Genomic DNA, 15,899 nt, shown 5'->3' on the forward strand with positions numbered 1-15,899 from the left:
AAGCGATCCAACTTCGAGAGCACCAGTCGCATCGACTTGTCAAAATCAGTGGCTCCCTATGAGAGCTGTCCCAACTGGTCCGACTTGTTGTGTCGGTCCAACTTTGGTAAAGGTTCCTGCACTACTTCGGTCTGACTTCTGTCTGATTCCAGCCCATAGAATTGAATGGAGGTCACATCCAAGTTAGATCAACATCTTAACTGATTGTTATGATAATAACCCAAATCCATACCCGACCCGATAAAGGAAAAAAAAAAAAAGTTTCTCGCCCGCCAAATGCTCCCACCATTCTTTCAGTTCCTATGTCTGACAATTCTTATATAGCTATGGAGGGTACCGAGTTACATCAACGCATGGCCACGGCCCATAGCTATATACCTGTAAGAACTGTCACATGGAGGGGCTGGGATCTGGGGGCCCTCTTTCCTAAAGGGGGCTTGCAGATTCTGATAAGCCCCCTACCGGGAGACCCCCACAACCACATCCCAGGGTTGTGGGGAAGAGGCCATTATCCCCATCAACCCACTCCCTCCATGTTGAGGGCTAGTGGCCTGGTATGGTTCAGGACGGGGGGCACTCACTTGTCCCCGCCTTTCCTGACCTGCCAGGCTGCATTCTTGGATAAGGGTCTGGTATGGATTTTGGGTGGGAGCCCATGCTGTTTTTGTTTTAAATTTTGGCATGGGGTTCCCCCCAAGATGCATACCAGACCCAAAGGGCCTGGTATGGATTTGAGGGGGGACCCCACTCCTTTTTTTTTTTTACATTTTGTCATGGGGTTCCCACTCAAGATCCATACCAGACCTGAAGGGCCTGGTATGGATTTGAGGGGGGAACTACACCATTTTCTTTTGTTTTTTTTACATTTTGTCATGGGGTTCCCACTCAAGATCCATACCAGACCCAAAGAGCCTGGTATGAGGGGGGACCCTACACCGTTTTTTTTTTTTTTTACATTTTGTCATGGGGTTCCCACTCAAGATCCATACCAGACCCAAAGCCAAAAGGGCCTGGTATGGATATGGGGGGGGGGGGTACCCCACACCGTTTTTTTTATTTATTTATTTATAAATTTGGTCATGAGGTTTCATCCATTCCAGAATCAAAGGAATTGTTTTGATTGGTCAAAGGACAAGTTGCACTCGTCTCAAAGTCGGATCAAAATCGGATCCCGTTCATTAAAGTCGCAAAATGGAAAGCAGATTAAACTTCAGATTTTAGCGTACATAAAAGCAAAAATCTTTTTTTTTTTTCTAGTTTTTCAGCATCCATAACTAATACAGCAGGGGGTCATGATAAGATTACCTCCACAAATGAAAACTCCAGTGCGGGAACTCCGGCAAAGGCGGTGAAGGCAAAGCTGCCCGTGTCCATCGCAAGTGGGGCAAATCTGAGGGTAAAAAGTACAAATAAAAGGGTCAGAGACTGCTATTATTCTTGTTATTTTGTGTACAGAGGCTGGTAAAATTTGTGGTACTCCTGGTCCAGGTACTTGGCAGTGACTTACACCTCTGATTTCCAGTCCCCATACAATCTTGCATTTTCATAGATGCTTTGCTTGCTCTGACGGGGGTTGTCCACCTGGAAGAGACGGACAGATAAAAGGTGGAGCTTTTTTGGAGAATGGTGGTGGTGTCTCTGTATATTGTGACCTATCAGGAATGGATTGATGCAGATTTGTAGTTAATGAAAGGTCCACTTTGAGTAGTATGGAGATGACATGGAGTACAGGAGGTCATTGGAGCTGCTCGAAGGGTCTCCACCAATAATTATTTCAATGTCAATAATTGCGGTTCGTACAGGTTAAAGGGATCACAGTGACTAATTACGGTGGTGTGTGTATCTAATCTCCACCAATAATTGCAGACATTGGGAGGGTCTCCATCAGTACGTGGTGAACTGTTTTCATAGACGTCATATAAACCCTCATTTCTCAGATGTCACTGCAGCCAATCGGGAGAGGGTATGGTCAAAGCCACACCTCTCCACTGAGCCGCCATGGCTGCCCTTGTGCAGGAGAGGATACGGTCACAGCCACGCCTCTCCACTGAGCCGCCATGGCTGCCCTCATGCAGGAAAGGATACGGTCACAGCCACGCCTCTCTGCTGAGCCACCATGGCTGTCCTCATGCAGGAGGAGGATATGGTCACAGCCACACCTCTCAGCTGAGCCTCCATGGCTGCCCTCATGCAGGAGAGGATACGGTCAGAGCAACGTCTCACCGCTGAGCCGCCATTGGCTGCCCCGTGCAGGAGAGGATACGGTTACAGCCACGCCTCTCTGCTGAGCCACCATGGCTGTCCTCATGCAGGAGGAGGATATGGTCACAGCCACACCTCTCAGCTGAGCCTCCATGGCTGCCCTCATGCAGGAGAGGATATGGTCAGAGCCACGTCTCACCACTGAGCCGCCATTGGCTGCTCCGTGCAGGAGAGGATACGGTCACAGCCACGCCTCTCTGCTGAGCCACCATGGCTGCCCTCATGCAGGAGGAGGATAGGGTCACAGCCACGCCTCTCAGCTGAACCTCCATGGCTGCCCTTGTGCAGGAGAGGATACGGTCAGAGCCACGTCTCACCGCTGAACCGCCATTGGCTGCCCCGTGCAGGAGAGGATACGGTCACAGCCACGCCTCTCTGCTGAGCCACCATGGCTGCCCTCATGCAGGAGGAGGATAGGGTCACAGCCACACCTCTCTGCTGAGCCACCATGGCTGCCCTCGTGCAGGAGAGGATACGGTCAGAGCCACGTCTCACTGATGAGCCGCCGTGCAGGAAAATAAACGGTCACAACCATACCTCTATGCTGAGCTGCCATGGCTGCCCGCTCCCATGCAAGAGAGGATATGGCCACAGCCACCCCTCTCCGCTGAGCCCCCCTGTGCAAAAGAGAAGTATACACTCTTCTCCATCCTTAGTTGTGTCCTCTCCTCACTTACCTGTTTGATGATGTTCTCTATTAGGTTCCTGAACAGGGGGCTGGACTTCGCTACAAACTTTTCATCACCTGAAAAAATTTAAGTAGTCATGTGACAGGGTACACTCCATTCCGTTTACAGCGAATAGCTTTCTATATCTTAAAGGTTCAATCCACCAAAGTGTGAACAGTGTGAACAGTGGATGGTGTTACCTAGAAGCGGGGTGTCCAGGCTCATGTAGGTGGCGACTTTGAGGTGCAGCATGCTGAGGTACCCCTGCAATATACACACAACGCCATAACATTACAATGTATTATTAGAGGGATACAATGAATCATTATATACTATGAGGTCTCTTACCTCCAGCCATTCTGTTGCCCCAATACTTCCAAAATCTCCTCCGTCCCAGCTCACGAACAAAATACTGCGCCGAGGTTGGAACCCTAAAACACATATGAGACATTACTATACAGCAGGGTCAACCAGGGTTCCTCCAGAGGTTGCTAGAGGTTCCTTGAGCAAAGAGCAATTTCTGCCTCTGCCACTGACACCATTGATCTTTTTATCTCTTTGTAAAGGCGTAATTCTTCCCAATGACCACACATGTAAGGATCATTCTTCCCACTGACCACAAGTGTAAGGAACATTCTTCCCATTGACAACATTGAACTTTTTAGCTCTCTGTAATGGGGGTAATTCTTCCCAGTGACCACAAGTGTAAGGAGCATTCTTCCCACTGACACTTTAGATCTTTTTAGATACAGTGCCTTTCAAAAGTATTCACCCCCTTGGCTTTTTACCTATTTTGTTACATTACAGCCTTTAGTTCAATGATTTTTTTTTAATCTGAATTATATGTGATGGATCAGAACACAATAGTCTAACTTGTTGAAGTAAAATTAGAAAAATATATACATAAAACTATTTTTCAGAAATAAAAAACAGATAATTGGCATTTGCGTAGGTATTTACCCCCTTTGTTATGAAGCCCATAAAAAGCTCTGGGGCAACCAATTACTTTCAGAAGTCACATAATTAGTGAAATGATGTCCACCTGTGTGCAATCTAAGTGTCACATGACCTGTCATTACATATACACACCTTTCTGAAAGGCCCCAGAGGCTGCAACACCTAAGCAAGAGGCACCACTAACCAAACACTGCCATGAAGACCAAGGAACTCTCCAAACAAGTAAAGGACAATATTGTTGAGAAGTACAAGTCAGGGTTAGGTTATAAAAAAATATCCAAATCTTTGATGATCCCTAGGAGCACCATCTATCATAACCAAATCTATCATAACCAAATGGAAAGAACATGGCACAACAGCAAACTTGCCAAGAGACGGCCACACACCAAAACTCATGGACCGGGCAAGGAGGGCATTAATCAGAGAGGCAGCACAGAGACCTAAGGTAACCCTGGAGGATCTGCAGAGTTCCACAGCAGAGACTGGAGTATCTGTACATAGGATGACAATAAGCCGTACGCTCCACAGAGTTGGGCTTTATGGCAGCGTGGCCAGAAGAAAGCCATTACTTTCATGATGGCATGTGGGAGACTCCCAAAATGTATGGAGGAAGGCGCTCTGTTCTGATGAGACTAAAATGGAACTTTTTGGCCTATGTCTGGCGCAAACCCAAAACATCACATCACTCAAAGAACACCATCCCCACTGTGAAACATGGTGGTCGCAGCATCATGCTGTGGGGATGTTTTTCAGCAGTTGGGACTGGGAAACTGGTCAGGGTTGAGGGAAAGATGGATGGTGCTAAATACAGGAATATTCTTGAGCAAAACCTGTACCTCTCCGTGTGTGATTTGATGCTAGGATGGAGGTTCACCTTCTAGCAGGACAATGACCCCAAACACACTGCTAAAGCAACACATGAGTGGTTTTAGGGGAAACATGTAAATGTGTTGGATTGAGCCCAGTCCTCAATCCAATAGAAAATCTGTTGTCAGACGTAATAATTGCTGTTCACAAGCGCAAACCATCCAACTTGAAGGTGCATCCCAGTGGTAAGATGTGGCAAGACTCATAGAGACTTATCCAAAGCCACTTGGAGCTGTGATAGCTGCAAAAGCTGGCTCTACAAAGTATTGACTTTAGGGGGTGAATAGTTATGCACATTTATTATTATATTTATTATTATTATTATTATTATTATTATTATTATTCTGTTATTTTGTCCTATTTGTTGTTTGCTTCACAATAAAAAAAAAAAAAATCTTCAAAGTTGCGGGCATGTTCTGTAAATTAAATGATGCAAATCCTCAAACAATTCATGTTAATTCCAGGTTGGGAGGCAACAAAACACAACAAAAATGCCAAGGGGGTGAATACTTTTGCAAGGCACTGTATCTGTAAGGTGGTAATTCTTCCCAATAGAAACAAGAGTAAGGAGCATTCTTCCCACTGAGACTATTGATCTTTTTAGCTATCTGTAAGGAGGTAATTCTTCCCGATGAGCAGAAGTGTAAGGAACATTCTTCCCACTGACCATCACACTAATGTATTATGGGTTGTAAATGTATTCATTTTTATCAGAGGGTTCCTTATATTAGTCACATGTTCGTATTAGGTCAATGATGTCACAAGTGTCCCACCCCTTTGTGTACATGCAGCTGCTGGGTGGAGAATGACTCAGATATAGTTGATTAGGCCATCTCTAACAGCTTCCGACCGGGGGCCAGTTCACACCAGAAACACGCAGGAACCTGGGGCGTTCCCCTTCAGTGCAATTTTCAAACCATTAATTTGCATGGACTGGAATTGCACCGCATCACACAAAAAGTAGCACATGGGATGCTTCTGAAAAAATGCACTATAACAAATCGCATTGGTAGTGCTTAGGGCCTGCACAAGGGGTGGGCAGCAGGGGAGGCTGCCCTGGGAACAGCGGTTTACTGTATGGATAGTGGCACCAGTGAGCTCATTCTGATACAAAACTTTTTCACAAGCAGATCACTGCTGGGGGTAACATCCCCTAAGTTTACACATAATGAAGGAGGGGGGTGCATTTTGGCTTCTTTGCCCTGGGTGCTGGATGACATTGTCCCATGTGATCTGGTGCCCTACATTAACAAAGTATTGGCATCTGGAACAGACAGCAAGGGCAGTTCATTTTTGGACCATGTTCTGGTGTAAGATGGCCCTGAGAACCCATACTCAACTCATGCCTACTTACACTAACCTGCCTTGTTTGTACATATTCTCTATCTATAATTATTAGGGTCAGGGCTAAAAATTTAGATTTTTAAAAAACATTTTCTTTACTCTTGTAATCCAGGCAAGGCCCCTTTGACAAAAAAGAGTCAGGTCCGCCTGCCAGTTTGTCAGGAGGATCTGATTGGACCTTCCATTCACCTCTATGGACTGGTGGGTGTACAAAATGGACAGAGAAAGGGGCCTAAATATAAGATATTTAACATAAATATTTAATATCAGTGCCATTCAGTGACCAGCGAGTTAAAATAATACTGGTGTTAGGTTGTGTTTGGGTTGTACAATACAAATTGCCCCTAGGGCAGTTTCCCCATTCCTGCATCTATACACCGATACTCACCACTTCCCACCATCATGGTCATTGAACGTAGCAACTCCAGCAAGATGGCCGTGCCCACTGCAGACTTGGCAGCCCCCGGCCCCCAGGAATCACGTTGGGCACCCACCACGATGTAATGTTCTGAATACATAGAGAAAATAAAGAGGTTAGAGTAGATATAACGACAAATAAACAGGAATGCCTACTCTACCCCTCTAGAAATAGTGCAAAGGACGAAAAAGAATCTTGATTAAATTTGCTTTTTTTGAATTTGTAATAGCAGTCACATGACTGCTTCCCCTTGCTGGCCACAATACTTGGGGGCTGTGGGCAGGGTCCTTTCATGTTGGATTTACGATTTCAGCAGAGACCGGGCATTGCCAAGAACATTGGCAGAGGTCCACCAACAATGTTTTATGAATTTAAATTTATTTTTAGCCAGTCCTTAATAGCGGTCATTTAGTGTGGTAGTTTCTCACATTCCGCTGAATTTGTCCTGTAATGTTCAAAATACTTTGTTGCCTATCCAAGTATCTTCTTCAACTAATAGGTGCAAGGAACTTACCCCAGAATTTATAGCCATACAACCTGCTCAGCCACAGTAATGTAATCACCATGGAATGTATGAAGGCAGATGTTGATTGTCCAAGAACAGGATGGGAGGTGGGAACGTTTATGGAACCCTGTTGTCAGGTCCAGGATCTAAACTCATGACCTCTGCTGCATCTGGAAGTAGCTCTTCAGCTGAACCACCTGGGATGCTGAACACTCCTTTGCGTAACTGCAGCCATCCTTCTCTTGCCTACCACTCGTTATTGACTTTTGGCTTGTTCCTCAGCTATGCTTCTGCTTGATCCCAACCTGCAATCACTTGTTACCCAACTTTGGCTTGTTTACTGATTATGCATCTGCTTGATCCTTTCCTGCCATATCTGCTACTGGAACCCCGCTTGCTCATCTCCTGGTGGGGCAATCCTAAGGACCGCAGCCTGGTACTAAAATACAGAAAAACCCATCCCCTTTAGGAGCTCTGATGAATACTGGTTAGCGCTTCAACCCCGCACCTCGGGGGGAGCCTTTGTCATCTGCCAGGGTCACCTGCTTGAGTACTTATCCAGCTGGTTGGTGGGAGCCTCTCTATTGCTATAGCTACTGGTCTCCGAGCCTGACCCTTGACTGTGACACCTCTTCTAATTCCATAATATGTGTACCTAAAAGAGAATGTCAGGTGTTAATACTTTGAGTCACATTGCTGAAGGTGTGAAGTGTTACCAGATCTTTGGGGTTGAGGTGTTATGTGGGTGACAGGTGGTGTTAAAGGACCCAACCCATATTTAGGGATAGTTGATCTAGTTTGACTTAACTCCTCAGAATCAGTTGATCTGTCTATGCAAACTGTGTACCTCACTGTCCTCAAAAGAATGTCCATTTTCTATCACACATTGAAATTATGGCAAGTCCTGACCTGTAGAACTTGCCATCCGACATTGGGCCATCAATTTATTGGGAGGCTGTTTTGTCTTCACAATGTTCGAGTCTTTGAATTCCTCACTATACTGCACTGCATGTACCAAGTCTTTTGGATGTACAAGACTCAATCTCACTGTATTGTCGAGTAATAAAGGCAGGGAGGTACATTTTTCTGACACTCCAGCGCCATACGGATTGACTATCTTACTTTCCAGATATTTATCCTAAATGATTATCATATGTCCTACACTTCACCAGAATGCTTGGCTTATGTCATTGGAACAAAGTGGCTTCACAAATTTTCACACCTCCCACCATGTTCTTGAACAATCAACATCTGCCTTGACACATTCCAGAGTTATCTGTATAAAGCAAGGCATGCTCCTGACACTCATTACAACTTAGGTACCTACACCAAAGTGTCTTTTTACCATTAACTAATCGGGTACCTTAGGCATGCTATGTACACCAAAAGGGCAGGGGTGCCAACACTTTTGGTAATATAGTGTACGTATGCATTCACCTTTGCGTGAAAGCATGAGAGGATTGCAGCACTTTTTTTTTTTTTATTGTTATTTATTTGAATTTTATTTTTCATTTTACATGGTCTCTTTTTTATTACTATCATTATTATCACAAGGAATGAACAACATGCCCCTTGTAATAGCATAAGCCGTGACAGGTTCTCTTTACTGAGTCATCTGATCAAACCCATATCTATTTGATCAGATGATTTCAAATGCCGGCAACGGCCTGTTGTACATGAGACAAAATACTGATCCCTTCTGGTTTCGTAGACCATAGAGATGATCGGGGGACGTTCCGGTCCTCTGAAATCTGTTTGGTAAGCCAGCGGAACTGCTAGCTTCAATCCCGGGCTCCCCAGTGGGATGGTAGATCCCGGAAAGGCAGTAGGAGGGGTGGACTCTCTCCTGCCCCATGTAAAAGCTATCTAGCGGCTATTTAGCCACTAATTACTTTTACTGGTTGAAAAGATCAATAGCTGCTGCCAATGGCCCCGACATAACATCTTCTAAATATTCAAGGGTACGTGGTTATAAAAAAAATGTTTAACTGTGTGATTCAGAGACACAGTCACATTATCTTTACTTTGTATTTATTTTTTGTTTCGTTCATATAAAGATCAAAGGGGTGACTTTTTGATCTGTATTTGATATCAGTAAAAGCAACCCTGCAAGTAAAAAAAAAAAAAAAGTATCTATGTAATCGCTTAATTACTCTTAATTCTTCCTAATCAGTCCTAATTAACTTTGTATCCCCCTTCTTCCCTTGGCTAACATTTCTCTGCTATTTTATTTTGATTGACATTTTTTTTTAAATCATTCGAATTTAAACATTTTATTCTTATTTTTTTATTTTTTTTGTGTTTAGCGGTAAATTTAAAAAGTGTGCAATTGAAAAAAAATAAAAATCATTATTGTACTTGTAAATAACGTTGCAATGCAATGCAAATTTTAGTGTCATAAACAGTACAAATTATATAATAAAACTAATACTTTTATCTTCAACAACACTATATTTTTTAAACTTACATTGGTCTATGTAAATTATTTATTTTTTCATTATTTTCCTATAAATTGCATTGAAAATTAAAATAATTTTGGAAGACAATATTGTCCAAGATAAAAAAACTTGTTTTTACCGAAAAACTAATTTTTTTTTATATTAAATAATGACAACGTTATTGTTGAATAAACAGGCCTATGGAAGAAACCTGGTCCATAAGGGGTGTACAGTCCAGTTGAAGATGACTAGCTGCTACTAGCGATAATGATTTGAACTCCCTAGTGTACCAACCTTATACCCCAAAAACAAATAAAATGGTTACAGCATTACTGCCTATTAGCATATGGTTTAGGGGATTCCATTGGCCATTTTGTTAGGAACACATCAAGGCTCCATGTGTTTCCACATTGGCCATAGCAGCTCCAGTAATTTCCAGTAGGGTCAATTAGGGTGATTTGTGCAAGCGTGGTCACTATGGAAACTTACCAGGCTCGAAACGTCCAGTTATACTTCCGAACACGTTGAACAGCTCTACACTGCGCTCCACGTTGTTGACCTCTAACTGAACCAGTTGACCGTCAGCCAGATCGGGTCCCAGGTAATGAGACGGAAATGCTGGATTCCGCCACTGTGAAGGTGCCTCCCGACCTTTGAGTTTACTGTAAAGAGAGAAGAAAAGCATTACATGACCCTTGTGTGCCTAAGACCATCATAAAGCCAGACATTGGTGATGGCCAAATTCAGGAGAATCCAAAAAGAAAAGCATCATATGAGCCTTGGGTACCTAAGACCATCATAAAGCCAGTCATTGGTGATGGCCAAATTCAGGAGAATCCACAAAGAAAAGCATCATATGAGCCTTGGGTACCTAAGACCATCATAAAGCCAGTCATTGGTGATGGCCAAATTCAGGAGAATCCAAAAAGAAAAGCATCACATGAGCCTTGGGTACCCAAAAACATCATAAAGTAAATCCTTAGTGATGTCCAAATGCAGCAGTATCCAAAAAGAAAAGAATCACATGACCCTTGTGTACCAAAGACCATAGTAAACCAAGTTAATACTAATGACCAAATTCGGGATAATCTGAAAAAGAAAAGGTTCACATGGGCCTTGTGTACCCAAGATCAGTGTTAAGTCCTTAGTGATAAACGAATTCAGGAGAATAAAATAAAAATAAAAAACCATCACATGAGCCTTGTGTACCCAAGACCGTCATAAAACCAGTTCTTAGTAATGACCAAATTCAAAAGAATCTCAAAAGAAAAGCATCACATGTCCATTGTGTACCCAAGAACATAGCAAAGCAAGTCAATACTGATGACCAATGTCAGGATAATGTTAAAAGAAAAGGGTCACATGAGCCTTGTGTACCCAAGACCATTGTAAAGCAAGTCCTTAGTGATGATGACGAAATTCAAGAGAATTAAAAAAAAAAAAAATCACATAAGCCTTGTGTACCCAAGACCATTGTAAAACCAGTTCTTAGTAATGACCAAATTCAGGAGAATTTCAAAAGAAAAGCATCACATGACCCTTGTGTACCTAAGCCAAGACTATAGTACAGCAAGTCAATACTAATGACCAAATTCAGGATAATCTGAAAAGAAAAAATGGTCAAATTAGCTCTTTGTACCTACGACCATCGTAAAGCCAGCCATTAGGAATGACTGAATTCAGGAGAATGCAAAAAGAAAAGCATCATATGAGCCTTGTGCACCCAAGGCCATTGTAAAGCAAATCATTAGTGATGACCAAATGCAGCAGTATCCAAAAAGAAAAGAATCACATGACCCTGGTGTACCAAAGACCATAGTAAACCAAGTTAATACTAATGACCAAATTCGGGATAATCTGAAAAAGAAAAGGTTCACATGGGCCTTGTGTACCCAAGATCAGTGTTAAGTCCTTAGTGATGAACGAATTCAGGAGAATAAAATAAAAATAAAAAACCATCACATGAGCCTTGTGTACCCAAGACCGTCATAAAACCAGTTCTTAGTAATGACCAAATTCAAAAGAAAAGCATCACATGACCATTGTGTACCCAAGAACATAGCAAAGCAAGTCAATACTGATGACCAATGTCAGGATAATGTTAAAAGAAAAGGGTCACATGAGCCTTGTGTACCCAAGACCATTGTAAAGCAAGTCCTTAGTGATGATGACGAAATTCAAGAGAATTAAAAAAAAAAAAAATCACATAAGCCTTGTGTACCCAAGACCATTGTAAAACCAGTTCTTAGTAATGACCAAATTCAGGAGAATTTCAAAAGAAAAGCATCACATGACCCTTGTGTACCCAAGCCAAGACTATAGTACAGCAAGTCAATACTAATGACCAAATTCAGGATAATCTGAAAAGAAAAAATGGTCAAATTAGCTCTTTGTACCTACGACCATCGTAAAGCCAGCCATTAGGAATGACTGAATTCAGGAGAATCCAAAAAGAAAAGCATCATATGAGCCTTGTGCACCCAAGGCCATTGTAAAGCAAATCATTAGTGATGACCAAATTTTGCAGAATCCAAAAAGAAAATCATCATATTAGCCTTGTGTACCAAAGACCATAGTAAACCAAGTTAATACTAATGACCAAATTCGGGATAATCTGAAAAAGAAAAGGTTCACATGGGCCTTGTGTACCCAAGACCACAGTCAATAGTAATGACCAAATTCAGGATAATGTGAAATGAAAAGGGTCCAATGAATCTTGTGTACCCAAGACCATCATACAAACAGCCATTAGAAATTACTGAATTCAGAAGAATCCAAAAAGAAAAGCATCACATCAGCCTTGTGTACCCAAGTCCATTGTAAAGCAAATCATCGGTGATTACCAAATTTAGGTGAAACCAAAAAAAAAATAACATGGTCCTTGTGTTCTCAAGACCATCGTAAAAACCAGTCATTAGTGATGACCAAATTCAGGAGAACCCAAAAAGTAAAGCATCACATGAGCCTTGTGTACCAAAGACCATCATTACTGATGACTGATTTCAGGAGAATCCGAAAACTTCTCAGTTGACTGATTCACCTGTTCTGCCAGTTAAGTTGTTCGGTAGTCATAAACCACACCTGATAGTCAGCCATTTTTTTTCAAGGAATGGTTTTATAAAATATGCTGACTTGTATTGGCCAAGTGCACATGGAAACAAAGCTTAGGGAGCAAAAAAAAAAACTCAACCCTGGGAATTGCAACTAACCAAAGACACTGACTGCCTCCTCCCCCAAAGAATAATTGTCCCGAATTGTCTTCTGGTCTCTGCTAAGCTCACAAACAGCATAATTAGTTGATCCACCTTGTGACAAAAAAATGAAAGCCGTAAACAAGACGAAAACAAAACTTTATTAAAACCAAACTCCAGCTAATTTCTTTTTCTTCTTGGAAAGAGTGGGAAATATTTATAAACTTGGTCAGGAGTTTTATTTCTGTATGTTATCCTATTGGAGAAATTTTACTTCTCTTCCGGTGATACCCATACAAGAAATAAGGTGAGTGGTCATAACCAGGACAGCAATTTTTAACCCTTCCAAGCTTCACTTCCTGCACAAAGCAACCAGTCAGAATACTGGATTTATTGACCTGCAGAAATGGCATCAGCCCCCAAAGTGTCTCATATCTGCAATGCAAGCATTCAGTACCTGAGTAAAGACAGAGCTGTGGCTTTATCTATTGGCTGAGCCGGTATTTTGGGCAGTCCTGAGGATTTGAAAGGTGGGAACTGGGTGTGGTTGAATGATGGGAATCCGGGAGTGTTGGGGTCTCCAGTACCTAAGTGAACCTGGAAGAGAAGAGCAAGGGGGGAGTGAAATAATTGAAGCAATATGTATTCTTGTGCCTTCTGAAAAGTGATAGTGATTTGGGGTTCGTGGGGTGGGGGTATAAAATTAAAAATTTTCAGAACGTGACGTAACGTGACGTAACGTGACGTAACGTGACGTAACGTGACGTAACGTGACGTAACGTTTTTGGAACCAATAAATATTTTATGCGGAATTGTTAATCACTGAGGACTAGTTTATATGTGGTCCACAGTGGATGTCTAGAGGGCAGTTGACGGGTGGCTGGGGGGCAGGGGGAAGTTTTAACCCTTAAAAGGCCACAGCCATCAACATTACATATGGCTGCAGCTTGGTTGTGACACCACCTCATTCAGTCATTTGGTGCCAGTACTACGTGCCAGAGGTGAACATGAGATAAAAAAATTTTCCGTGGCCACCAAACAAAAGCATCATGCTCACCACATGTGTACCACCCCAAGGTCAAGGTTAGTGGTTGGCTATACCTCACTCTATATGGCAAGCTATGAACTGTTTTTGCTTAGTTTTGGCGTGGAGCGGGGAAGGACTAAAACCTCTGTCAGTGGGATTCGGTTTTTTTTTCTGTGCCACTCAAATGTTTTTCATTGATTTTATAATGGTAAATGGATTTGGCCACTAAATGGTGCTATGTATCAAAGCAATTTTCTGTCATAATCAGTGCCATCTAGTTGTCAAACGTTGTATTTTTCCTTTTTAAATCAGAGAAAAACATTCAACCAGCACAGAAAATAATCAAACAAGCGTATATAATAAAAAAAATAATAAGTGCTGCTACTTAAAAATAAAATAATACGCAAAATGGGTGAAAACAAAAGTATTGTCAATCTACTCATTCACAGTAACTAGTATAAATAGACATAAGAATAGGAATATTTAAAAAATAAAGTGCATATTCAAAAAATGTCTGTATTAAAAAAAAAATCATAAATCAAAAGTGCATTGTGAAAAACTGGTGCAATTCTCCACACAAAAACTTAAAATCACCAAGAATCTTTCACCAAAGTGATCAAGTGCCAGTTCCACACCTTATTTATAGAATAATGCCCCATACACACGGTCAGAAATTCCGACGGAAAAAGTCAGATCGGATTATGTTTTCGGAAAAATCCGATCGTGTGTGGGCTCTATCTGACTTTTTCCGTCGGATTTTCCGATGCACAAAGTTTGAGAGCAGGATCTAAAATTTTGCGACAACAAAATCTGATCGCATAAATTCTGATCGTGTGTAGACAATTCCGACGGACAAAGTGCTACGCATGCTCAGAATAAACTAAGAGACGACAGCTATTGGCTACTGGCCCGTTTATACTGCTGACGTGCGTGTTTGACGTCACCTCGTTCTGAACGATTGGATTTTCCGACAACTTTGTGCGACCGTGTGTATGCAAAACAAGTTTTGGCCAAAATCCATCGGAAAAAATCTGATGGATTTTGTGGGTCGGAATGTCCGACCGGGTGTATGGGGCATAAGGCTCACCAGATTGTATACAATTGAAATCACGTATGCAATAAATCTTCAGGGAGGTGATACTCCAATGCTCTGCTCAGATCTATCCAGACTGAAAATAGATGATAGCTCTTTTTGACTCTCAAAACCAGATGACGACGTCTTTAACATATATCTTCTGCCAATGAAGTCCTGACTGAACTTGTATGAGATGCTCAGGAGTCCTTCTCACACCCCAACTCTGCGGAAGCACATTCGCACAAAGTTTTAGATCTTCAGCTTTCCCAGAATCTCATCAGGAGGTCGAGTCACGTCACCAGGACCTAACTAGAGGCAGCCATGGTCATGAAAGTAGTAGCCCCATTGGCAGAAGATATATTTTAAAGACGTTGTCTCCTGGTTTTGAGATTCAGAAAGAACTATCATCTATTTTCAGGTTGGATAGATCTGAGCGGAGCATTGGAGTATCACCTGCTTGAAGCAAGATTTATTGCATATGCAACCGAATTGCATACAGTCTGGTGAGCCTTATTCTATAAGGGTGTGGAAATGGCACTTGATCACTTTGGTGAAGGATTCTTGTTAATTTTAAGTCTTTGTATGGAGAGTTGCACCAGTTTTTCACAATGGATTTTGATTTATGAATTTTTTTAACACAGACGTTTTTTGAATATGGAGTGGAGCTAAGGACGTGTGACGCGGGACACTGACCAGAGAAACGGCGGCCATCTTGTCGGTTTGAAACACTGTTTGATTCTACATGCTTGGCGGTTCTTCCGATTATGTGAGTGCACCAGTTTTTATATTCAATAAATCTTTTATCTGGATGTCTGCGCAATGAGCCTTTCTGTTTTTTGTACATTCACGCGGATGCTGGAGTTATCCAGTGAAGTTTTCGACCAGTGATTCTCAACCAGGGTTTCCGTGGAACCCTAGGCTTCCTCCAGAGGTTGCTAGGGGTTCCTTCAGAATTGGGCAATTTCTGCCTCTCAGATAAGTTCCCACCGACACCATTGATCTTTTTAGCTATCTTTAAGGAGAATATTCTTCCCAATGACCACACGTGTGAGGACCATTCCTCCCACTGACCACCACACTAATGTGTCATGAGTTTATGAGATTTATAAATTTTTCGCAGGGGTTCCTCGAGACCGGAGAACTATTT

The 15,899-nt window shown here is 42.3% G+C and overlaps 1 protein-coding gene across 1 annotated transcript in view; it reads right to left on the reverse strand.

Annotated features, from left to right (window-relative positions):
• The window catches only part of TFR2 (transferrin receptor 2), a 73,986-nt gene that overhangs the window by 17,051 nt on the left and 41,036 nt on the right, over window positions 1-15,899 (reverse strand). The window contains exons 9-16 of the mRNA XM_077470925.1: window positions 13,108-13,247; window positions 9,949-10,121; window positions 6,487-6,606; window positions 3,279-3,361; window positions 3,131-3,194; window positions 2,940-3,007; window positions 1,508-1,581; window positions 1,306-1,390 (exon numbers count right to left, since the gene is read on the reverse strand). Of these exons, the coding sequence (XP_077327051.1) occupies window positions 1,306-1,390; window positions 1,508-1,581; window positions 2,940-3,007; window positions 3,131-3,194; window positions 3,279-3,361; window positions 6,487-6,606; window positions 9,949-10,121; window positions 13,108-13,247 (807 nt within the window). The remainder of the gene's footprint in view (window positions 1-1,305; window positions 1,391-1,507; window positions 1,582-2,939; window positions 3,008-3,130; window positions 3,195-3,278; window positions 3,362-6,486; window positions 6,607-9,948; window positions 10,122-13,107; window positions 13,248-15,899) is intronic.

Source organism: Lithobates pipiens, unplaced genomic scaffold (assembly GCF_037356315.1).
Source record: "Lithobates pipiens isolate NorthernLeopardFrog02 unplaced genomic scaffold, aLitPip1_a1.2 Scaffold_8, whole genome shotgun sequence".
Lineage (NCBI taxonomy): Eukaryota > Metazoa > Chordata > Amphibia > Anura > Ranidae > Lithobates > Lithobates pipiens.